A 26,882-nucleotide genomic window follows, 5' to 3' on the forward strand; every position below is an offset into this window, starting at 1 on the left:
CCTTCCTTTGTATGGATTTGTGGCTAAAAAACTTAGCAGCTAATACTTAATCATTGAAATTGTTTTGCACTGTAAAATAAAATTTTCTGAAAAGCAAAGACTTTAGGTATCAAAGTTTGAAATGTGAAAAAGAAGCAACCTGCAATATATATAAATAGATATGAATTCATATGAATTAATTACCCAGAAAAGAAGAAATATTTTCAGGAAAAGAAAGATTATTTCTAGAATTCAGACTTGCGTTCTATTGCTGTACCCGGCTAAGTCTCTGTTACCCATGTTTATACAATGAAGAGAGAATGGCCTATCTAATGTGATCACTGTTCAGCTTTGGAGGGGATTGATGGTGAACAAGCCAGGAACACTCACAAGTTTCTTAGTGGGTAGGTCAGTCTGAGGCGTTTTCAATTAAGATAGTAGGCATCAACAATAACTATTTCAACTTCTGCAACTGTCATTTTACTAAGATAGTCTAGTATAGGATATATAATTAATTATTCATGGAGGATGCCTGAAGCTTAAAGACTCATTTTGCATAAAAGCTGCAAGTTTAATTTCATTTCTAACACCAACAGTTTGTATAAAATACTGAGAATGTTGGTGGGTGAACCAGAGTGCATCTCAGTTACATTAAGAAAATACTATGCTACCTGGCTCCTGGCTTCGGATCGGCGCAGCATGCCAGCTGCCACGTGCCGGCTGTAGCGGCGCTTGGGGGGATGAACCAACGGAAAAAGGAAGACCTTTCTCTCTGTCTCTCTCTCTCTCTCTCACTGTCTAACTCTGCCTGTCCAAAAAAAAAAAAAAAAAAAGAAAGAAAAGAAAAAATACTATGATAAAGTCTTTCTGTTGTTTAGGAAAACTCTCCATTGAGGACAAAAATGACCAACAATTTTACCAATTTCTTATTACTGTAGGTAGATCCTAACTTTCATGGATTTATGTAGCATGCTGAAGATTGGACTTCCTCAAGACCTGGCTGCTCTACTTCTGATCCCACTCTCTGTTATGGCCTGGGAAAGTAGTAGAAGATGGCCCAAATCCTTGGGCCCCTGCACCCACGTGGGAGACCTGGAAGAGGCTTCTAACTCTTGGCTTTGGATCAGCTCAGCTCTGGCCGTTGCGGCCATTTGGGGAGCGAACCAATGGGTGGAAGACCTCTCTCGCTGCCTCTCCTCTCTCTGTGTAACTCTGACTTTCAAATAAATAAATAAAGCTTAAAAAAAAGTTCAATAAGAGAACTTCCAGACATTTTTGCTTTAAAGTTCCTACTGCTCCATATATTCTATAGGAAGTATACTATAAATAGGAAGTAAATTATATAGGATGTATAAAAACTCCTAAGATTTAATACTAATTGTTTGCCAAGGAGTTTTATTTGATGCAAAGAAGGGGTATACATTTTAGAAGTTTTTAAGTAAGAGAATTTTGAGTCACCTTTAACATTTAATGTTTGGGGGTAATAACAATCACACCAATCCACAACTAATTCACTTTGAACATACAAAGATTCTCAATTTCTGTTTATCTGGTTTATCTGGTTTATCTGGCTTATCTGCCTATCTCTTGGTGGATTCTATCTGCCCTGACTACTATTTATTGATCTGATTGGACTAGTCACTTCACTTTGTTTTTCATCTTAAAATTTCTTCTTCTTTCACTCAGTTTTTCATTTAAATTTAAAAGTCATCTTGTTGCAATGCACACAGATGGATAAAGCACTGGCATTTATTTGGAATTTCATTAAGTTTACGATTAATTAGAGTGAATTACATCTTCGAAGAGGATTTTCCAGTAGCAGCATTATTGATACTTCGGATTGGGAAATTTTTTTTTTGTGGTTATGTCTTGTTCATTACAGTATATTTAGCAGCACCCTTGACTTCTACTTACTACATACTAGTAAGTACCTACAGTTTCTAGATACCATAGAACAAATTTCCTTCCTCTGTGACAATGAAAATGTCTTCAGAGAATGCCTAATGTCCCATGGAGGTGAAAGGTGCTCTGATAGAGAGCCACTGTTTTAACAGACTAGTTGTACTATACATGACAGTTCTGAATCCATCTATATTTGATTATCCTTAATTCTCTCTACAAAAAGATCAAGAAACTCCACAACCACAAAACAAACAACCCACTTAAGAGAGCCATAAAGAAGAGTGTCAATTGTTAAGTCCACAACAGGAGTCACTGTGCACTTACTCCCCATGTAGGAACTCTGTCCTTAATGTGTTGTACAATGTGAATAAATGCTATAACTAGTACTCAAACAGTATTTTACACTTTGTGTTTCGGTGTTGAAATCTTTACTTAATATATACTAAGTTGATCTTCTGTATACGAAGATAATTGAAAATGAATCTTGATGTGAATGGGATGGGAGAGGGAGAGGGAGAGGGATATGGGATGGTTGCAGGTGGGAGAGAGGTTATGGGGGAAAAAGCTGCTATAATCCAAAAACTGTACTTTAGAAATTTATATTTATTAAATAAAAGTTAAAAAAAGTCATAATTTTTTATTAAAATTATTGAAGTTAGCTCACAGAACTTTGCATTTTTATTATTGCAAATAATTTTATCAGATTTTTAAATAGTAAAGATCTTATAATTGTATAGAAAGTCAAGTAATTTATCATTATTAATGAATTATAAATTGATTTTAATTAATATGTAATATTTATATATACCATAGAAACTAAATTAATTATAACTTAAGTGAATTCTCATTTATCCTGTTAATATATCTTTGTATTACCTTGGATTTTCTATGTAGGCAGTCCTGTTATCTACAGTATCTGCCAACTTTGTTTCTTCTTTTCCAAACTTTCTGTCATTTATTTTATTTTTTTTGTCTTTAACTGTCACATCTGTAAGTTTTTTAAAATTTTATGTTATGTTATTTATTTTTTAACTCATTAGCACATAAACCAACTTGAATAGATATTATTTTGTATTTATATAGCACCTGCTTGTGGGATCTTAAGCATTTTCTCTAATGAATCCTTATATGCTTTCTATTTGTTCTTATATTTTTAAAGGACTTTGAAAATATCACACCTATTAACATTCTGAGAAGTAAAATAATATTATAGATTTGTGTGTCATCATTATACTTGTAACTAGCAAAATAAACTGGATTTTTGAAGATAATTCAACTATCTTCAAAACCTATTTTGGAGAATAAATAGGTTTCTTTGAACACTGTTCACTATACATCCATGTGTTGTCTTGGAGAATAGTTTAAAAATGTAAATTATTATAATTCCTTTTAAATATATTTGTCTTTCTGATATATGGTGGGCAGGTTGTAATTAGTTATTTGATGGAAAATTCTTGCTCTAACTGGAGGACTGTGTGATCATAAATATTTTTTCATAGATTATGCTTTAAATGAGTTGATAACTATAGGGAAAACTTATGGAAAAATGATAACAGTTTATAGTAACAATAATACTGGGCACATTAATAGATATGCACAGAAAGACATAATAAAAAGAATTCAATTTGCTATCTAAATAGTATTTTTTTTTTTGTTATAAACTTCCTACCAGGAAGCTAGCACCTCACTTAACATCTCAATTATTATAAAAAAAGACTGAATAGAGCTTCCTGTGGTGGTCACTGAAGTCATACATAAGAGTGTAAAAAAAATAATAATTGTTAAGTTAACGAGGAATCACTGTGCACTAACTCTCCATGCAGGGCCTCTGTCAATGAGTTATATTATGAGAGTTAACTGTAAAACTAGTTCTCAAACAGTCTCTGTGTGTGTGTGTGTATGTGTGTGAATTGTTGAAATCTTTACTTAGTGTAGAGTTGGTCGTCTGTGTACAAAGTTCACTGAAAATGAATCTTAATGGAGAATGCAACTAGTGAGGGGAGAGGGAGGAGGAGGGGGAGGGGTGGGAGGGAGGGAGGGTATGGTGGGAAGAATAACTATATCCCTAAAGTTGTATTTATGACATTTGTATTTCTTAAAAAAAATTTAAAAGACTAAATAAAAACCATGATTGAGATTCTTATTTCTATAAATCAATGAATACTATCACAATGACAGATATTTCCAATTTTACTTCTAACTTTAATTAGAAAATTTTTATGATATTGGTAAATTTCATTTTAAAAACTGATAAAAATTAATTTCACTTGTCCAGAAAATTAAAAGAGAAATTGGAATCCCCTATCTATGCATCCCATCCATTACACACCTTCATTTACAAAATACATCATGAAAGAATTAGTTATGTTCTTACATTCTTGTTGAATAAGCTCTGTCTCCTGGGAGCATCAAAGTGAATAAGTTTAAAAAGCAAATGACCTCACCCTCCCCGTTTTTGAAATTAGGATGGGTTTTGACTTTGTCTTTCTGCTTCCCTCCTAAACTTTCTTTCAAAGGAAAAGCCTGGGTCTCTGTCACACTTTACTAACTGAAGCAGACAAGGCTGAGGGTGTGAGAGGACTTGAATCAATTATTTCTCCTGTTCCTCTCCTCTCTACTCAGTAGGTAGGGAGGTCACTCGATACAAATGACTAATGTGAAGTCTATGTTAATGTATTAACTTAAAGGGTGGGCGTTTGTCACAGGGGTTAAGAAGACAATTGAGATGTTCCTATTCTATTTTAGAGTGCCTGGGTTCTCCTATAGTTTCTGCTCTGGATTTCTATTTTTTGACAACCTACAACAAGGGAGGCAGCAGGGGATGACTCAAGTACTGAGTCCCTGCCCTTCATTTGGGAGACTTGGATTGAACTAAAGATTTCTGCCTCCAGGCCTTCCCTGGCTATTGTGTGCAGTTGGAGAGTGAATCAGCAGATGGAAGATCTCTTTCTCTCCTTGTCCCTCTAATATTCAAATTTAAAAGAAAAAAACAGGTAGGTGCTTAATATTGATAGTGTTTTTTTTTATTTTTTTATTTTTTTTTTATTTTTTGACAGGCAGAGTGGACAGTGAGAGAGAGAGACAGAGAGAAAGGTCTTCCTTTTGCCGTTGGTTCACCCTCCAGTGTGTTTTATAACTTAAAAAAGCCATAATAATTCAAACTACATTATAAAATCACTAGGATATGAGCATATACTATTCTGCATCACTCAAGACCCTGCCAAATCTCTCTGATCTGATCTGCAGAGAATTGAGGTAGGAATAGCTAGTGATCTAAAGGTTCCCCTGAACAATCAGAAAATCTATGGATGCAGGAAAAGGAACATTTTTTCATGAGTACAGATGCCCTTCAAGAAAACGTGAATCTGCACTGCTGAATTCTACCAGACATTTAAAGAAGAACTAATCCCATTTCTTCTCAAACTATTCAGAACAATCGAAGAAGAGGGAATTCTCCCAAATTCTTTCTATGAAGCCAGCATCACCTTAATTCCTAAGCCGGAAAAAGATGCAGCACTGAAAGAAAATTACAGACCAATATCCCTGATGAACATAGATGCAAAAATCCTCAATAAAATTCTCGCCAATAGAATGCAACAACACATCAGAAAGATCATCCACCCAGACCAAGTGGGATTTATCCCTGGTATGCAGGGATGGTTTAATGTGCGCAAGACAATCAATGTGATACACCACATTAACAGACTGCAGAAGAAAAACCATATGATTATCTCAATAGATGCCAAGAAAGCATTTGATAAAATACAACACCCATTCATGATGAAAACTCTAAGCAAACTGGGTTTGGAAGGAACATTCCTCAATACAATCAAAGCAATCTATGAAAAACCCACAGCCAACATCCTATTGAATGGGGAAAAGTTGGAAGCATTTCCACTGAGATCTGGTAACAGACAGGGATGTCCACTTTCACCACTGCTATTCAATATAGTTCTGGAGGTTCTAGCCAGAGCTATTAGGCAAGAAAAAGAAATTAAAGGGATACAAATTGGGAAGGAAGAACTCAAACTATCCCTCTTTGCAGATGACATGATTCTTTATTTAGGGGACCCAAAGTACTCTACTAAGAGACTATTGGAACTCATAGAAGATTTTGGCAAAGTAGCAGGGTATAAAATCAATGCACAAAAATCAACAGCCTTTGTATACACAGACAATGCCATGGCTGAGGAAGAACTTCTAAGATCAATCCCATTCACAATAGCTACAAAAACAATCAAATACCTTGGAATAAACTTAACCAAGGACATTAAAGATCTCTATGATGAAAATTACAAAACCTTAAAGAAAGAAATAGAAGAGGATACAAAGAAATGGAAAAATCTTCCATGCTCATGGATTGGAAAAATCAATATCATCAAAATGTCCATTCTCCCAAAAGCAATTTATAGATTCAATGCAATCCCAATCAAGATACCAAAGACATTTTTCTCAGATCTGGAAAAAATGGTGCTGAAATTTATATGGAGGCACAAGAGACCTCGAATAGCTAAAGCAATCTTGTACAACAAAAACAAAGCCAGAGGCATCACAATACCAGATTTCAGGACATACTACAGGGCAGTTGTAATCAAAACAGCATGGTACTGGTACAGAAACAGATGGATAGACCAATGGAACAGAATTGAAACACCAGAAATCAACCCAAACATCTACAGCCAACTTATATTTGATCAAGGATCTAAAACTAATTCCTGGAGCAAGGACAGTCTATTCAATAAATGGTGATGGGAAAACTGGATTTCCACATGCAGAATCATGAAGCAAGACCCCTACCTTACACCTTACACAAAAATCTACTCAACATGGATTAAAGACCTAAATCTACGACCTGACACCATCAAGTTACTAGAGAACATTGGAGAAACCCTTCAACATATAGGCACAGGCAAAGAATTTCTGGAAAAGACCCGGGAGGCACAGGCAGTCAAAGCCAAAATCAACTATTGGGATTGCATCAAATTGAGAAGTTTCTGTACTGCAAAAGAAACAGTCAGGAGAGTGAAGAGACAACCGACAGAATGGGAAAAAATATTTGCAAACTATGCAACAGATAAAGGGTTAATAACCAGAATCTACAAAGAGATCAAGAAACTCCACAAAAACAAAACCAACAACCCACTTAAGAGATGGGCCAAGGACCTCAAGAGACATTTTTCAAAAGAGGAAATCCAAATGGCCAACAGGCACATGAAAAAATGTTCAAGGTCGCTAGCAATCAGGGAAATGCAAATCAAAACCACAATGAGCTTTCACCTCACCCCGGTTAGAATGGCTCACATGCAGAAATCTACCAACAACAGATGCTGGCGAGGATGTGGGGAAAAAGGGACACTAACCCACTGTTGGTGGGAATGCAAACTGGTCAAGCCACTATGGAAGTCAGTCTGGAGATTCCTCAGAAACCTGAAGATAACCCTACCATTTGACCCAGCCATCCCACTCCTTGGAATTTACCCAAAGGAATTTAAATTGGCAAACAAAAAAGCGGTCTGCACCCTAATGTTTATTGCAGCTCAATTCACAATAGCTAAGGCCTGGAACCAACCCAAATGCCCATCAACGGTAGACTGGATAAAGAAATTATGGGATATGTACTCTTTAGAATACTATACCGCAGTAAGAAACAATGAAATCCAGTCATTTGCAACAAAATGGAGGAATCTGGAACACATCATGCTGAGTGAAATAAGCCAGTCCCAAAGGGACAAATACCATATGTTCTCCCTGATCAGTGACAACTGACTGAACACCAAAAAGGAAACCTGTTGAAGTGAAAAGGACACTATGGGAAACGGTGACTTGATCAGCCCTTGCCCTGACTGTTAATGAACAACTTAATACATTATCCCTCTTAGTAGTTTTTTGTCTGTTCTACTTAATATGACTGGTTTAATTCTGTAATTAATACACAGTTATTCTTAAGTGTTGAAAATTAACTGAAATGTGATCCCTGTTAATCATAAGAGTGAGAATAAGAGAGGGAAGAGATGTATAATTTGGGACATGCTCAAGCTGACTTGCCCCAAATGGTAGAGTTAGAAACATACCAGTGGATTCCCAATTCAATCCCATCAAGGTGGCATGTACCAATGCCATCTCACTAGTCTAAGTGATCAATTTCAGTTCACAATTGATCATAATGAAAGGACTAAGAGTCAAAGGGAGCACATAAACAAGTCTAGTACCTGCTAACACTAACAGATAGAATAAATAAAGGGGAGAGTGATCCAACATGGGAAGTGAGATACTCAGCAGACTCATAGAATGGCAGATGTCCTAAATAGCACTCTGGCCTCAGAATCAGCCCTAAAGGCATTCCGATCTGGCTGAAAAGCCCATGAGAGTATTTCAGGCATGGAAAGCCAAGACATTCTGGCAAAAGATCTCTGTGAGTGAGATCCCAGTGGAAAGAACAGGTCTTCAAAGAAGGAGGTACCTTTCTCTGAAGGGAGGAGAGAACCTCCACTTTGACTATGACCTTGTCTAAACAAGATAAGAGTCGGAGAACTCAGAGGGCTTCCATAGCCTTGGAAACTCATGACTGGAGCATAGGGAGATTACTGATGCCATAGACAGGAGTGTCAATTGGTAAAGTCAACAACAGGAGTCACTGTGCACTTACTCCTCATGTAGGATCTCTGTCCTTAATGTGTTGTGCATTGAGATTTAATGCTATAACAAGTACTCAAACAATATATTTCACTTTGTGTTTCTATGGGGGTGCAAACTGTTGAAATCTTTACTTAATGTATACTAAACTAATCCTCTGTAAAAAAATAAAAAGAAATTATCAACTCCCAACTTGACTCTCACTGGGATTAAACATGACAATAGGTCTGATCTGATTTCATCATCATTTAAAAAAAATCATCTATTATTTTTCACTTTATGTTTCTGTGTTTGAGCAAACTGTTGAAATCCTTACTTAATGTATACTAAGCTGATCTTCTGTATATTAAGATAATTGAAAATGAATCTTGATGTGAATGGAAGGGGAGAGGGAGTGGGAAAGGGGAGGGTTGTGGGTGGGAGGGACGGTATGGGGGGGAAGCCATTGTAATCCATAAATCGTACTTTGGAAATTTATATTCATTAAATAAAAGTTTAAAAAAAAAAGAAAACGTGAATCTGGCTATTTGCCTCATTATGGAGTCCCAAGCTAACAAATGTCATTAGGCTCTCATAGCATACATATTAATTTTTACAAAGATATTTTAACTGATGAAGGGTTACCTAAGATTGGGAATTACTGGTGACCAAATTTAAAACTATGGGTCAGGATTCTTTTCTCACTACTAAAATTGCATTCAGTTTTTAAGATGAGATAAAGCTGTATTAGGACTGAATATTAAATAATTGAAAAGGACCATCTCATAAACCTGTACAACCATTTTTTTTTTTTTTTTTGGACAGGCAGAGTGGACAGTGAGAGAGAGAGAGAGACAGAGAGAAAGGTCTTCCTTTGCCGTTGGTTCACCCTCCAGTGGCCACCGCTGCCGGCGCGCTGCGGCCTGTGCACCGCGCTGATCTGATGGCAGGAGCCAGGAGCCAGGTGCTTTTCCTGGTCTCCCATGGGGTGCAGGGCCCAAGCACCTGGGCCATCCTCCACTGCACTCCCTGGCCACAGTGTACAACCATTTTGTAACTCTTCAGGAAGAGTATAATCTCCATGCAAACATATAGTATATATTCTAATTATATGCTCCAGTCTATTTAAGTGTGCTTTTCAAATTCAACAGTATTTCTTAACTGATGCAAAACAGCCTTTTTTATGCCAACTAAGTAGAATACCATATAGACAATATAATAAACTCAATTTCCAGGAATCAAATTGTTGATTATATTCGATGTCTTACGCCGACCCAACTATATTGACATCTGTATTAACTATGAAAAATTCTTAAAGAATATATTATACAGAGTCTAGTTGTTTTATGAAAAAAAGTTTAAATTGCTTACATGAATCTAGAGATTTTAAACAGTTTCACCCCATAAGTAACAAATAAAACTTCTAAGAATAATCTAAAAGATGACCAATGACTCCTAAGAAAGGAGACATTGCAATGTACACAAGGGAATTCTGCTCAAAAAAAAGAGATTCAAATACAATTTTAAAATCCCTAAAATCCCATGTGTTAGTTGTTCCAAACTGTCTCCACAATACTGAGTTCCTGATGCCTTGGTATTGCACTAAAGAAGAATTTAATGAGTGTAGCAAATTGCTGATTTAACAAAATAAACTGTCCTGATGTATAAGGCCTCTCAGAAGGTTACTGTGCATTACTAAAAGAATGATAGGAAATATAGTATTTTACCCCAAATCTATTTAACACAAAGATTTTGAGGAAATCACCTTTTGAATTATTGCTGAGTGTACTGTGCTGTATGACTATTAGATTAATTAAATTCAATTGAATTGAAAGACAACTTAGTAGGTTTTTCCATTTCAAGAAGGATAAAATGCACCATACATAGTATTCACAGTGCAGTAAATCTTCAGTCATGAAATTTAATCTTTAGATTAATTGATCATATTTCATTCTACTTTTTGACAGCTTGTCTGATATTTAACTAACTATGCATAATTAAGGAATATGAACTACATTTTTTGTGCAGGGAAATCATGTGGAAATCACCATGCATTCCAGTCAGCATCACAGTTGCAGTGATACTGGGAACCGGAGCAGTTGCCTTCTAATCCACAAGTACATCTTTGAGCATCAGGCTGAGAGCCTCCCCAGTACATGAGTGTTTCATTGGTTCTTCCACTCCACCAGCTCAGTGGGCTTCCATCTGAAAGACAAGGATGAGAAAGGTGATATGGTGATATCTACTTTTCCTCCCATTGCCAGCAACTCCCCTTTATTTTCAAGTTTAAAGTGACTGAGTGTGAGGAGGTAGAGAAAATGAGAATGTATGTTTTACTCTGCAATAAACATGTTTCCTTAAGCATTTTAACCTACCCATTTTTCTTCCAATATTTCAATATCTAAACCTAAACAATCCTCATCTATTTTAGTTTATTAAAAATGAGTCCTTAACATTTATGGAATGACATTACATACTTTCCACACAAAGGACATTTGAGAACATAGCCCACCAAAATAATAATAGAAATTTATACACTAAAGATAAAATTTGAAATGATGAAATACTCATTGAGCATGTTTAATGTTAAACAAAGTCATTGATTTAGCTCATCACTGTGGGGAGCAACCCAGACTAGACTAAGTTACTGGAATTAAGACTTATTCTATTCATCTGCTCTCCCACAATATGGCGCTGAGAAGGGAGAAACAGCTTCTACACAGCTGCCTCCAGTTCAACCAATAAGCAGCAGGACCTGCTCCTGATTGGAGGAGAGCAGCATACTCGGCGTGTGGGTAGCAGAGTTGGGATTGGCGGAAGAGGACTATAAAGGAGGAGAGAGACAACATGCACCAGGAACATCTAAGGGGAACATCTATCTGAAGGAACACCTGTGCAGCCCCCGAGAGAGCCGGCCGGCGGTGCCGCTCCCCCGCGGAAGCGGGGAAAGTGGCCAGGGGGAACCACCCTTCCACGGAGGTGGAAGGGACGGTAGCCAACCCGGGAAGAACCAGCAGCAAACCCGGGGAGGGCCGAGCAGACAAAAGAACAACGCAGGGTCCTGTGTCGTTCCTCCACGAAGACGGGGAGCGACAATCACCACATCTACTTTTCTCAGAACATTATCTGTATATTAAACATTTAGAAAGATACAGTACTCCCTGTCAAGATATAAATTTTTTGAAGTGATTTCCTTCATTGCATGGCCTGCCTTCTTATTTGGAGGCCAAAGAAACAATGTTAATAGGCCTTCTTCATCCCTGAGGTAAACCTTATGCCCCAAAACTGAGTGCCTTTATGTCTGTTGTGATTAGCACAGACGTTCAGCACCATCTCTTCCTCAACAGTGAAATGATTAAGAAATAGAGGCAGACTCTGCATCACGTCAACAGAACCATATATCAGGACAGAAGTTGCTGCTTGGCGTGGTCAGGGTGCACATCCCAGTGAAGTTAGAACAATTGGAAAGCAGTTGTGCTGTGGGCTGAGATATATGGACATCCATTCCTTTCTGCTCCTTTAAGCACCAAGTAGGGAGCAACAGGGGCTTGAGTAATAAAGCTGAAGCAAACTGAACAAAATAGTGCTACAGGGGAATAAAATTAGATTATTACTGGAACCACAGCCCATAAAATAGGCCAAAGTCTTTACACTAAATCTAAGGACAGTGGCGGTCCATTAAAACAAAAACTTAAATAGGAAACAAAGTCTTCTCACACAATTACCAAAATCGAGATTTCCAGAACACAACTGATATTGGAATTTGGCCCCCTAAAATATATACGAAAATGTGGTCTCATAAAATTCCCCAGAAATACCATCTGGGGTGCCACATATGTTATCGGGATTTGGGGTGTCATTCGATATCACCATACACTTCTTAATAAATCCCCAATATTAATAAACCCAAATGGGTTCTTGCCAGATATTTAGAGTAGAATTCTAAATACCGGCATAAATGAACAAGGCAGCATGGTACATTTTTTTTTCTTTTTTTTTATTTAGTAAATATAATTTTCCAAAGTACAGTTTATGGACTACAATGGCTCCCCCCCCCATAATTTCCCTCCCACTTGCACCCCTCCCATCTCCCGCTCTCTCTCCCTTCCATTCACATCAAGATTCATTTTCAATTATCTTTATATACAGAAGATTGATTTAGTATATATTAAGTAAAGATTTCATCAGTTTGCAAGCATGGTACATTTTAAATTTTTATTTAGTGCGAAAGATGCATAGGAGAGTGAAAGCTTTATTTAAGAGAGGAGGTAAATCTGGGTTCATACCGTGTACCAGGAACCAACCACATGGAAGAGCATCTAGACCAGGAAGCATGGGGCAGGTGGCCTGAAGGCCATGCGTCCTGGAGGTGCAGGGCTACAGGCAGCCCCCTTCTGGCAAGAGGCCAGGGAGAGAGAAATGGAGGAAAGGGGCGGACACACCCTATTCCTGGCTTTTAATCCACTCTCAAAGGGGAGTAGCTAATTAACCTGATTGGCTGGTGGGCACTAAGGTGTGGCCAGGTAGGGGCAAGAGGTCACACAGGGGTGTGGTAAAGAAGTGGTCTTCCAGCTCACAAACCTTATCAATTTAAGCCTGTATGCCTACCTACTTCATAACCACTGGAAAAATCACCAATCATGCCAAACCAACAGAGTCATAATTTTATTGCCAAATACCATCAACTGACACTAACAGTGAGGATGAACTGGGCTAGAACTATCTGACAAAGATTTTAAGGACAACCATCATTTAAAAATAATTAGACATGCAATTACAAATTCCCTTCAAAAAATGAAAACTGGAAAGAAGAGAAGTCACAAAAAAATCTAATGGAAATTACAGAAATCAAAAAGAAACATACACTTAAAACAAAATTCACTGAAAGGGTTCAAAATGGAGTGAAGAAGAGGCCAGAATCAGAAAATTTGAAGACAGATCAACAGATTATATTCACTCTGACCAAAACAAGGAAAATAGAAAATTAAAAAGAGAACCATCAAGGAACTAATGGACATTAACAAAAGATTTAGCATTTGGAAGCTGAAGAAGGAAGTGGGACTGAAAGAATGAAGAAATATTGGCTGCAAATTTCCCAAACGCAGTGAAAGACACATACCCACAAATCCAAGAAGTATAAATTCCAGAAAGGATAAACCTTAAAAACACCCAGAAAACTTTTGAAAACCAAATACAAAGAAAAGATCTTGATGGGGCCGGTATTGTATGGCAGGTTAAGCCACTGTCTATGATGCCATCATTCCATGTGAGCACAATTCAGATCTCTGCTGCTCTGCTTCCAAACCAGCTCCCTGTTAATATACCTGGGAAGGTAAAGGAAGATGGCCTAACTAATTGGGCCTCTGCATCTTTGTGAGGAATCCAGATGGAGTTACAGGCTCTTGGCTTTGGCCTGGCCCAAAGACAGACAAACCCCGCTACCTACAAAAGTTGAGTGACCTTTCTCCCAGTCTTGGCTGGAATCAGCTGAAAGCACATCCTGTCCCCATAAGGGTCCAGAGACACCCCCCCCACCCCCAATTTCCTCTCTCTGAAATCCTCTCATTACCTGGTTAATGCTATTCTTAGGATCATTGGTTACTATTCTCACCCTGTTTTTATACTACAGTGTTTACAGCAGGTTATAATGGAACAAACCAAAGCCTTCAACAACCAAGCAGTCAACCAAATGCTGCTACAAGGATTTACTTGGCTCCCCACCCAGGAGACAGCGGCCTGAGACATTGCCCCATGCCAGCGAAGAGTACCTCATCGCCCCGTGTCAGCAGGAAGTAGCTCTAAAGACAGATCATTGTCCCTCTACCCCTCCTGGACTTCTGGGACTAATGTAACCCCATACAAACCCTGCTTTATAAAAAACAAAAGGGGGGAATGTTAGGAAACTGGCGCAGTTTTAGCCAGGTGGCCACATGGCCCAGCTACCTGTGCCAGGCTCCACCCCCATCCTAATGGGATTTGCTGCTCCTGCTTCCCTGCCCACCCTCAGGCAAAGTTTTAAAAGGGCCTGTTCCTGCACACGTGCTCTCTTGGTCCTTCTCTCCTGCGCTCTCTTGGCCTCTCTTGGCTCCTCTCCTTCTCTCGTCTCTCTTCTGCCCCCTCTCTGTCTCTCTCTCTTACAGTCTCCTTCTCTTTTTCCTTCGCCGCCCCTTCACTCCGGTCTGTAGGGTGTTCCCCAATAAACCCTTTCCCTTAAAAAAATTTATTTATTTTAGAGGCAGAAACACACACCATCCACACACATAAAGACAGAGAGATAGAGAGAGAAGACAGAGAGACACAGACAGACAAAGTTACCATCTTCTGGTGATTTACCAAATGCCCCCAGTGGCCCTGGGCCAGGAGCTGGGACTGAAGCTAGAAGCCAGGAACTCAATCCAAATCTCCAACCTAGTTTTCAGGAGCCATCACCTCTGCCTCCCAGAGCCTGCACCAGCAGGAAGCTAGAGTCAAGAGTGGGAGCCAGGTATTGAAACCAGTCACTCTGTTATGGGACATGGGTGTCTTAGCCTGCATCTTAACCATTAGACCAAAAGCCCACCTACAAAATACAAATTTGAATGATAGATTACTCATTTGAAATCATAGAAATTGAAATGGCAAAATTTTTTGAGGGCTAGAAGCAAAGCTAAAAATTCTGCATCCAAGGAAACTATCCTTCAAGAGTAAAATGTAGGGGGTGTCGTTCTGGTGTAGTGGGTAAAGGCACTGCCTGTGACATCAGCATCCCATATGGGTGCTGGGTCATGTCTTGGAGGCTCCATTTCTGATCCAGCTTCCTGCTAATGGCCTGGGAAAAGCAGCAGAAGACAGCCCAAGTATTTGGACCCCTGATACCCATGTGGGTGATCTGGATAAAGCTCCTGACTCCAGGTTTTGACCTGGACCAACCCAGCCCATGGTGGCCACTTGGGGAATGAACCAGTAGATAGAAGACCTCTCTCTCTCTCTCTCCATCTCTCTCTGTAACTCTGACTTTAAATAAATAAATAAATCTTCAAAAAACCCAAATGAAAGGTCAATAAAAACTCAAGATGAATTTGTTTCAAATAGACAATTCCCAAAAGAATGACTAAAGGAAGATTTACAAGCAGAAAGAAAATAATTGAAGAAGGAATCCATGAACAGTAGTGAACAAAAAACCAAAACAATGGAAAGAGCAGAAAAAAAATCAGTAAAAAAATAAGTAAATGCAATAAACTACCCACCTTACTAATTTTTGAAATGATATATGATAACTGATACAAAGTTACCATACTATCTGATATTAAAGAAAATGATACATAGAAATTGGAAGGACAAATAATCTAAATGGAAGTAAAAACTCCACATTTAATTCTTTTTTTTTTCACATTTAATTCTAAGTGCTAAAATTTTATAAATTGATGTAATAAGTCACAAACTTATATTGTAGTATTACTTATCAGTAAGAAACTACACCAAGCACTAAAAAACATTATAAATCAAGGCAGATTACTAAAAAAAGTATTACAATAAATTGAAAAAGGTAGAGAAATGAGAAATTGAGAAAACAACAAAATAAATGATGAAATGGAAGACTTAAGCACTCACATGTTTATACATACTTTATACATAGATGATTTTTTTTGACAGGCAGAGTTAGACAGTGAGAGAGAGAGAGACAGAGAGAAAGGTCTTCCTTCTGTTGGTTCACCCTTCAAATGGCTGCTATGGCTGGCGCGCTGCACCAATCCGAAGCCAGGAGCCAGGTGCTTCCTCCTGGTCTCCCATGCGGGTGCAGGGTCCAAGCACTTGGGTCATCCTCCACTGCCTTCCCGGGCCACAGCAGAGAGCTGGACTGGAAGAGGAGCAACCAGGATAGTATCTGGCACCCCAACCGGGACTAGAACTCAGAGTACCGGTGCCGTAGCTGGAGGATTAGCCTAGTGAGCCATGGCGCCGACCTAGACGTACATGATTAAAATATACTAATTAAAAAGAAGAGATTGGTAAAGTACATTTTTAAAAAATGACAGAATTATTATGTTCCACTTTTTTTATTTTTTTATTTTTTCATTTATTTATTTTTATTTTTGACAGGCAGAGTGAACAGTGAGAGAGAGACAGAGAGAAAGGTCTTCCTTTTGCCATTGGTTCAACCTCCAATAGCCCCCGCGGCCTGCACGCTGCAGCCGGCGCATTGGGCTGATCCAAAGCCAGGAGCCAGGTGATTCTCCTGGTCTCCCATGTGGGTGCAGGGCCCAAACACTTGGGCCATCCTCCACTGCACTCCTGGGCCATAGTGGAGGGCTGGCCTGGAAGAGGGGCAACTGGGACAGAATCCAGCGCCCTGACCGGGACTAGAACCCGGTGTGCCAGCACCGCAAGGTGGAGGATTAGCCTATTGAGCCATGGCGCCAGCCAATGTTCCACTTCTAATTCAACAACATTAGTAGGTTAAAAAGTAAAAAGATGGAAAAATATACACTTTGCCAAATTAAATATGAAATATCTGCAAATTGCTTTGTGAATATTGAGGATCTGATCCTAAAGTGTATAAAGAGAGACAAGACCCATAATAGCCAGCAGTCCTCTGAAGAATTAAGAACAAAGTCAGAGACCAACGCTACTTGACTTGAGGACTAACTCTAAAGATATGATATTCAACACACCATGGCAATGAAAAAATAGACAAATAGATCAATGGAATGCAATGAAGTCAGAAATAATATTGATACAAAAGTATCAATAGGTCTATGAAAAAGAGCAAAGGCTGTCAATGAAGAAAGGATATTGTATTTTCAGCAAACTGAACATCCCCATGCACAAACAAAAGGAACTTTACAATTCAACAAAAATTAGCTCAAAATGGATTATAGATCTAAATGTACACTACAAAACTTTTAGAAATCAAACAGAAAAAAATCAAAAGTAATCTTGGGTATGTTGATGAGTTTTTTAAAGATTTATTTATTTACTTTGGAAGACATTTTGTACTTTCTTAATAAGTAAAAAAGTCTGACCACAAGATCTAGCAATTGTATTCCTAGGTATCCTCAAATTAGTTGAAAATGTACGCCCACATAAAACATGCACATAAATATTCACAGCAGCTTTACTTGCCATTACCCCAAATTAGAAGCAATCAAAACGTCCTTCAATAGGTGACTGAAAAAACAAACCGTGGCACATAACATCCAGTGGGTTATTATTTAGTGATACAAATAAACAGGCTATTAGGCCGCAAAACAAACAAATACCATGGAAAAACTTTAAATGCATATTCTAAAGTGAAAGAAGCCATTCTGAAAAGACAGCTACAATATGACATTCTGGAACAGCCAGAACTATAGAACTGTAGAAAGTCAGCTGCAAAGGTTTCAAGAGGGAAAGTGTGGTGAGGAGTAAGATGGAAATGATGAATAGTTAGAGCACAAGAGAGATTACAGGCAGTGAAACTATTCTGTATGGCAGCATAATGAATACATAACATCATATGTTTATATAAATCCACAATACCAAATGTATAACATGAGTGAACCCTAATGCATACTGTGGAATTTAGTTAATAATAATATAGAAATAGTAGATCAACCTAAAATTATTATATTAATAAATAAATAAATAAAATTATTATTATTATAAATAGTAGATAAACCTAAAATTGTTCTATTAATTTTTAAAACATTGATGGAGCCAGATCCACATGCCTTTAAGGCTGATTCTGAGGCCAGAGTGCTGTTTAGGACATCCGCCATTCTATGAGTCTGCTGAGTATCTCGCTTCCCATGTTGGATCACTCTCCCCTTTATTTATTCTATTGGTTAGTATTAGCAGGTACTAGACTTGTTTATGTGCTCCCTTTGACTCTTAGTCCAGAAAGATTCTTTCAAGCATAGACACGTTTATTAAAAAGCTGTCTGCACATTGATGTTTATTGCAGCTCAATTCACAATAGCTAAGACCTGGAACCAACCCAAATGCCCATCAACAGTAGACTGGAAAAAGAAATTATGGGATATGTACTCTATAGAATACTATAGAGTAGTCAAAAACAATGAAACCCAGTCATTTGCAACAAGATGGAGGCGTCTGGAAAACATCATGCTGAGTGAACTAAGCCAGTCCCAAAGGGACAAATATCATATGTTCTCCCTGATCGGCAACAACTAACTGAGCACCAAAGGGGAAACTTGTTGAAGTGAAATGGACACTAAAAAACAATGACTTGATCAGCTCTTTTCCTGACTGTTGATGTACAATGTAATACTTTATTCATGTTAGTATTTTTTTTTTGTTCTAGTACTATTGGTTGAACTCTGTAATTAACACACAATTATTCTTAGGTGTTTAAATTTTAACTGAAAAGTGATCCCTGTTAGGAATTTGGAAAACATTATGCTGAGTGAAATAAGCCAGTTCCAAAGGGACAAATATCATATATTTTCCCTGATCTGTGACAACTAACCGAGCACCAAAAAGGAAACCTGTTAAAGTGAAATGAACACTATGAGAAACGGTGACTTGATCAGCCCTTGCCCTGACTGTTGATGAACAACTTAATATGTTATCCTTCTTAGTATTTTTTTTGTTTGTTCTACTTAATACTTTTGGTTGAATACTGTAATCAATACACAGTTATTCTTAAGTGTTGAAACTTAACTGAAGGGTGATCGCTGTTATATATAAGAGTGGGAATAAGAGAGGGAAGAGATGTGCAATTTGGGACATGCTCAAGCGGACTTGCCCCAAACGGTGGAGTTGGAAACATGCCAGGTGATTCCAGTTCAATCCCATCAAGGTGGCATGTGCCAATGCCATCTCACTAGTCCCAGTGATCAATTTCTGTTCACAATTGATCATGATGATAGGACTAGGAGCCAAGAGGATCACATAGACAAGACTAGTGTCTGCAAATACTAACTGATAGAATAAAAAGGGAGAGCACAATCCAACATGGGAAGCGGGATACACAGCAGACTCATAGAATGGCAGATGTCCTAAATAGCACTCTGGCCTCAGAATCAGCCCTTAAGGCATGTGGATCTGGCTGAAAAGCCCACGAGAGTATTTCAGGCATGGAAAGCCAAGACACTCTGGCAAAACAAAACAAAACAAAAACAAAACAAAACAAAACAAAACAAAACAAAACAAAAAAAACCAAAAAAACAAAACAAAAAAACCTGAATGAAAGATCTCCGTGAGTGAGATCCCAGTGGAAAGAACAGGTCATCAAAGAGGGAGGTACCTTTTTCTGAAGGGAGGAGAGAACTTCCATTCTGAGTATGACCTTACCTAAATATGATCAGAGTTAGTGAACTCAAAAGGCTTCCATAGTCTTGGCAACTCATGACAGGAGCCTAGGGTGATTGCTGATGCCATAAACAAGAGTGTCAATTTGTTCAGTCAACAACTTAGCCACTGTGCATTTGCTCCTCATGTAGGATCTCTGTCCTAATGTGCTGTACAGTGTGATTTAATACTATAACTAGTACTCAAACAGTATTTTTCACTTTATGTTTCTGTGTGGGAGCAAACTGTTGAAATCTTTACTTAATATATGCTAAACTGATCTTCTGTATATAAAGAGAATTGAAAATGAATCTATATGTGAATGGAAGGGGAGAGGGAGTGGGAGAGGGGAGGGTTGCGGGTGGGAGGGAAGTTATGGGGGGGAAGCCATTGTAATCCATAAGCTGTACTTTGGAAATTCATATTCATTAAATAAAAGTTAAAAAAAAAACCTTATATTGAATGGCACATGCCATTGAATTAAACAACCTTTGAAAATTAAGAATAAAATGGGTAGAATAACTCTTTCCTGTGACATAGTTACAGCATCTGTAAAGGGATAGACAGATTAACAGAACAAATTGAGAAACCAGAAACAGACCCACCACACAAAAATAGCCAACTGATGTTGAAAATGCAGTTCAATGAAGGAACAAGAGCTTTTTCAACAAATTGTTCTGGAACAATTTGGATATTCACAGGCAAACAGAGAAAAGAGAGAGAGGGAGACAAAAGGAGAGAAAGAGAATGTGAGAGTGTGCGAGCGGCTTGACCTAACTCTCACAGGAGAGTAAAATGTAAAACCATAAAATTGTTAGAAAAATACATGTAAGATCTTTGGGACTGAGATTAGGGAACGTTCTTATACTTGACAACAAATGCACAATACATAAAATGTCAAAATGGTAAATTTGGCCTTATCCCAATTTACACTTTTTCTCTACAAAACACCACGTTGGCTGGCACTGAAGCTCACTAGGCTAATCCTCCGCCTGTGGCGCCGGCAACTCCGGTTGCTCCTCTTCCAGTCCATTTCTCTGCTGTGGCCTGGGAAGGCAGTGGAAGATGGCCCAAGTCTTTGGGCCCTGCACCCACATGGGAGACCATGAGGAAGCACCTGGCTCCTGGCTTTGGATTGGCGCAGCACGCCAGCTGTAGCAGCCATCTGGGGTGTGAACCAATGGAAGGAAGACCTTTCTCTCTGTCTCTCTCTCTCTCTCACTGTCTAACTCTGCCTGTCAAAAAAATAATAATAAAATAAAAAAAGAAAGTTCCAGCTTTTCCACAACCAAACACACACACACACACACACACACACACACACACCATGTTAGCAGTATGATAAAGGGACAGTCTTGTGGCACAGTGGGTAAAGTTATCTCTCATGATGCCAGCATCCTGTATTGGAACACTAGTGCCAATCCTGGCTTCTCTGCTTCTGAATCAACTCCCTGCTAATGCACCTGGGAAAGCTATGGGATAAGTTTCTGGGCCCCTGCCACCCATGTGGGAGAATAGGCTGGTGTTCCTGTCTTCTGGCTTCTATCTGGCCCAGCCCCCTCTGTTGAGGCTGTTTGGGGGAGTGAACAAGCTGATGGAAGATCTCTCTCTCCCTCTCTCTCTGTCACTCTACCTATCAAATAAATAAAAACTATTTTTAAAAGAGCATAAGACAGGGGCCAGAGCCATGGCTCACTTGGTTAATCCTTCACCTTGCGGTGCTGGCATCCCATATGGGCGCCAGGTTCTAGTCCTGATTGCTCCTCTTCCAGTCCATCTCTTTGATGTGGCCCTGGAGGGCAGTGGAGGATGGTCCAAGTGCTTGGGCCTCTGCACCTGCATGGGAGACCAGGAAGAAGCACTTGGCTCCTGGCTTTGGATCAGTGCAGCGTGCCAGCCGTAACAACCATTTGGGGAGTGAACCAATGGAAGGAAGACCTTTCTCTCTGTCTCTCTCTCACTGTCTATATCTCTATCTGTCAAACTAAAAAAAAAGAGCATAAGACAAGATAAAGAGTAGGAAAATCTATTTGCAAATAATATTTCCAATAAAGGACTATCATCTAAAGAACGCTCAAAACTCAACAAACAGTAAAGCAAAATAAGACCCAAAAAATCCAATTTATAAATGAAAGAATAAAAGAATACAGATATTTCACTGAAAAGTATGTACATAGATATGGCTAATGAACACATGAAGAAGTTACTATATATTATCAGACATCAGAGAGATACAAATTAGATCAGAATAAAGATATCACTACATGCCTATCAGAATAGCTAAAATAAAAAAAATTAAAAAGCGATCCAAATAGTAATGAGGATGTAGAGGAAACTGAATCTTCATATTCTGTGGGTGGGAATGTAATAGTACATAGCTACTTAGAAAACAATAATTAAACACTCGCCTTGGGAGGATTTCTTTGCTGATCTGTGCAGTGTCCAGACTACAGACTAGTTCATATGTGTGGTGCTTGCCAGGGATTATGGGCTGGTGAGCGGAAGAGACAATAGGCATGATGGTTACTGGGCAACAAGAGGGATTCCTGTGCTAATGGAAATACTGTGTAACTTGACTATATCAATGTCAGTACCCTGGTTATGACACTGGTCAGGCTGTTTTACAAGATGTGATCATTGGTCCAAACTGGGTAAACGACACTTAAATTCTATTACTACTCACAAACATACGTGGATCTCCAGTCATGTCAAATTAAAATTGAAAGTTAAAGTAAAAATTTAAGAAAACTGATTACTCTTTTTTTCCTAGAATTGCATTCCTTGGTTAACTAATACAACGTATTGCTATAATAAGCGTTCCCAGATTAAGAATCAACAGTGATGAACAAATAATTAAACTCTGTAATGCTAATTCTGAATGCAAAAAAAAAAAAAACTGGAGGACTGGACATGATAATTTCTTCCTTTCTGATCTTGATGGGGTTATCTAATTTATGTAAGAAACTCTATGAGAGCAGTACTATGAGGCCCATTTCACAGCAGAGGGAACAAGGGATTCAGAAATTCAAGCAGTTATCTAATTTCCCACAGCTGCAAAGTGATAAACTTGAAATACAACTTGAAATTGGAAAATGGAACCAGTCCTCCCTCTGCTCTTTCTGTGAGGACACATTGACTCACAGACATCCAAAAAAGAAACTGCTCACCTTGTGGAATGGTCCAAGTGGAAATGCATCTGTCTAGCACAATGGGTTAAGAGGGAAAGGTACGAGGGGGTGTTCCAGGTGGAGGATGTGGCAGGAAACCTCCAGCATGAAGAAGAATATGGTCTGGCCTATTCTACAGGGGCTGCCTGACCAGGAGAGATGCAGGTTAGGACAGGTGGGACAGGTATGCACCAGTGGTCCTGCCTGCCACACAGAGGACAGTCAGACAATTCATTTTGACATTTCAATTCATTTTGACAGAAGAGTTTGAAATGAAAATTTAAGATTAAAATTTAATAATGGGCTGGCGCTGTGGCTCACTAGGCTAATCCTCCACCTTGCGGCGCCGGCACACCGGGTTCTATTCCCGGTCGGGGCACCGGATTCTGTCCCGGTTGCCCCTCTTCCAGGCCAGCTCTCTGCTGTGGGAGTGCAGTGGAGGATGGCCCAAGTGCTTGGGCCCTGCACCCCATGGGAGACCAGGAGAAGCACCTGGCTCCTGGCTTCAGATCAGCGCGGTGCGCCGACTGCAGCGTGCTGGCTGTGGCGGCCATAGGAGGGTGAACAAATGGCAAAGGAAGACCTTTCTCTCTGTCTCTCTCTCTCTCTCACTGTCCACTCTGCCTGTCAAAAAAAAAAAATAAATAATTTAATAATGGTTTTATCAGGCTGCTAATATATACTATTTTTGATTACTAAATTAAAAGAAAATGCCAAACTTCAGTATTTTACTGCTTGCAACAAACAATATGATAGGAGCAATGGGGGATTCTGTAGAAGACGGTGAGAATCCTTGAGGAGTCTACTTTTGACTTAAAGAAGAGGCCCAGGATGCAAATAGAGGTTCCTAAGGATTATTTGCGTTCGTGAAAGTTAATATCTACATTGGATGACTTGGGAGAAATGAGAGAAAAGCCCAAAAAATAAGCGTAAGTTCAGCATAAGTTCAGTATTTATCTCATCCTAGACCAAAGTGGGCATGGTGGTGCTAAGAAACAAACAGGGACATGCTGGCACTGGAAGACAGTCAAGAGAGGAAACCAAGATGTCACAGGTGGACTTTGGAAAGTGTAAGTAGGTATTATTGATTACCTGTGGTGTCTGGAAAGAACTGTATTACATGGTACCCACCTTAATTAGCCAATATCCCCTAATTTCGAATATGAAATACACATGTGTTATCTTTGCAAAGCTAAATCATGTTATTAGCAAAATTTCCCTTGATCAAAAAAAAAAAAAAATACACACCACTAGTTCTGACCCTTTATCAGTTGTCAAAACGGTACCGTTTATTGCTCTGTGGTCCACTTAAAGGGAAGTGACCAAGAGTGGTCAGGGCTTGGAACCAAGCTCTTGCATACATGACCGTGGCCTTTCTCCTTGCTTCCTATTTGCCTGACACACCCTTCCCTGGAGAGGCAAGCCCGCAGCCAGCGCCGCTCTTACCTTGCGCGTCTGTGAGCTGCGCAGCCCTGCAGCTCAGCACCAGCTGCTGCTCACAGCGCTCTGCTAGGACCACCGCTGCCCGGAGCTGGCCCGCGCCGGCCCCATAGGCGAAGGTTGTGGAGTGCGCTAGCCCTCGTGCAGTGCCGCTTACCGTCACCGTGTCTGGGCCGCCGTGTGGCACCACTGTCCACGCTGTGTCTGTGCAGCAGAAACCAGGAAAGAGGAGGCATCACAGGGCAGCTGAGATAAGTAGGAGTCTTACCTGAATTATGCTTTCAATTGAAATTTGTGTTACTCAGCATTTGCAGTTTTGGGTTGCATTTGTGTAGTGATGTATTTAGCCAAAACTCAGCCTGTAAGGAAAACTACATTGGGAGAAATGACTTAAATCTTCCCGGAGTTGATGTCTAAAATATATAAAATAAGCAATGACTTTGTAGTTTTTATAACCATTTCTTACATCAACACGGAAACGAGGGAAAATTGTTATTGACTATACATTTATGCTCTTTAAAACAGTATTTTCCTTCCCTTTTATGTGAGTTTATTTGTTTCATTATCAAAAAATTTATAACATATCTATTTGGGGATGATTTGACCCACATAGGAAGCAACCCTAGTAAAACAGAGGTGTTAATTGTGTCAGTTTCTCTACCAGAGCCCAAGCCCTGAAGAACCAATCTCCGAGTATCTGAGGCCACCCTCCACGTGCCTGCCAACCTGCTGAACAAACTCCTGACACATCCTCGTGACTTTGATGACTTATATTTGCTCTGATGAAATAAAAAGCAAATCTCATAAAGGAGGAAACACACCGTGGGGTTCTATAATGTTTCCAACAATTGACCTGGCGCCTAGCACAGTAAGGCCTATTGGAGCTTGCACAGTTATCTGGGAATTAGTGGACAAGAAACTGACTTGAAGTCACTCTAGATCTACTACACTGGTGTTGTCTGGTTCATAAAACTCTAAAAAAGATACATTTAGTATAGGGCACATTTTACCAAGGAACTTTCCAAACTGAGGAGACTGGGAAACATTCAGAAATTCCAAGAATTAAAAATCAAAATCATATAATAGATTTTATAATGAGAAATCACTTTTTCACTCCTCACATCAAACGATTTTTAATGAATGGTGCCTGAATGTGCATGAGATAAATTTAATAGCCTTACACACTCCTAACATGACACAAGAAGACAGATAGAGGGCCAAAGAGGGAATAAGTCTCTAGTCACAGAGCCCATGGACAGCAAAGGCATAATTCCCAAGAAATGTGTGAAAGGATCTGTGAACTTATACAACTAATGCGCTTTTAAATTAAATGATCTCTTGGCCCATTGTACTAACTGAAAGAGGCCCTAACTCTTCCTGGAGGAATTTCTGTTGTGTGGATTTTCCTTTAATAATGTTTTAACAAAGCATTTTTTCTTTGAGAATTCAAATAACTTGGTATTACCTTTTGTATATTACCTACCTATATTCACCTGTGGTTTTTGCCTTTCAACTGAATCAAATATGGAAAAATCATATGGAATACTACATTGGGCATCAAGGACAATAAATCACATGTCTTTTTTTCACTTGCTCATGGTTTCGTGGTTCTGAGTAATTCAGAGACTGGTGTTCAGTAGTACAGCTTTGTACCCATGCATAGCTAAAATGACATAATATGTCCTCCTTACTGAGAAGGAAGGGTGAAAATATATCTGTAAAACTCTTTTTTTCTGAGGAATAAATAGTAACCTGGTTGAAATATGCATTTGTGTTTATAAAATTATATCTAAATCATTACTGTGCTATCAGTAGTAAAAGACCCAAGACAGGGCATAACTATTATAAACTGTTCATAATTTATTTTATTTTATTTTTTTCTGTTTTTTTTTTTTAACTTTTATTTAATGAATATAAATTTCCAAAGTACAGCTTATGGATTACAATGGCTTCCCCCCCCATAACTTCCCTCCCACCCGCAACCCTCCCCTTTCCCTCTCCCCCGCCCTTCCATTCACATCAAGATTCATTTTCAATTCTCTTTATATACAGAAGATCAGTTTAGTATATATTAAGTAAAGATTTCAACAGTTTGCACCCACATAGAAACACAAAGTGAAAAATACTGTTTGAGTACTAGTTATAGCATTAAATCACACTGTATAGCACATTAAGGACAGAGATCCTACATGAGGAGTAAGTGCACAGTGACTCCTGTTGTTGACTTAACAAATTGACACTCTTGTTTATGGCATCAGTAATCACCCTAGGCTGTTGTCATGAGTCGCCAAGACTATGGAAGCCTTTTGAGTTCACTAACTCTGATCATATTTAGACAAGGTCGTAGTCAAAGTGGAAGTTCTCTCCTCCCCTCAGAGAAAGGTACCTCCTTCTTCGATGGCCTGTTCTTTTCACTGGGATCTCACTCGCGGAGATCTTTCATATAGGGTTTTTTTTTTTTTTTTTTTTTTTTGCCAGAGTGTTTTGGCTTTCCATGCCTGTAATACTCTC

General features: G+C 38.9%; 1 protein-coding gene across 1 annotated transcript in view; it reads right to left on the reverse strand.

Moving 5' to 3' along the window:
• The window catches only part of CNTNAP3 (contactin associated protein family member 3), a 198,331-nt gene that overhangs the window by 42,640 nt on the left and 128,809 nt on the right, over positions 1–26,882 (reverse strand). Inside the window, exons 12-14 of the mRNA XM_070049821.1 lie at positions 25,098–25,100; positions 24,378–24,575; positions 10,542–10,698 (exon numbers count right to left, since the gene is read on the reverse strand). Of these exons, the coding sequence (XP_069905922.1) occupies positions 10,542–10,698; positions 24,378–24,575; positions 25,098–25,100 (358 nt within the window). The remainder of the gene's footprint in view (positions 1–10,541; positions 10,699–24,377; positions 24,576–25,097; positions 25,101–26,882) is intronic.

Source organism: Oryctolagus cuniculus, chromosome 10 (assembly GCF_964237555.1).
Source record: "Oryctolagus cuniculus chromosome 10, mOryCun1.1, whole genome shotgun sequence".
Lineage (NCBI taxonomy): Eukaryota > Metazoa > Chordata > Mammalia > Lagomorpha > Leporidae > Oryctolagus > Oryctolagus cuniculus.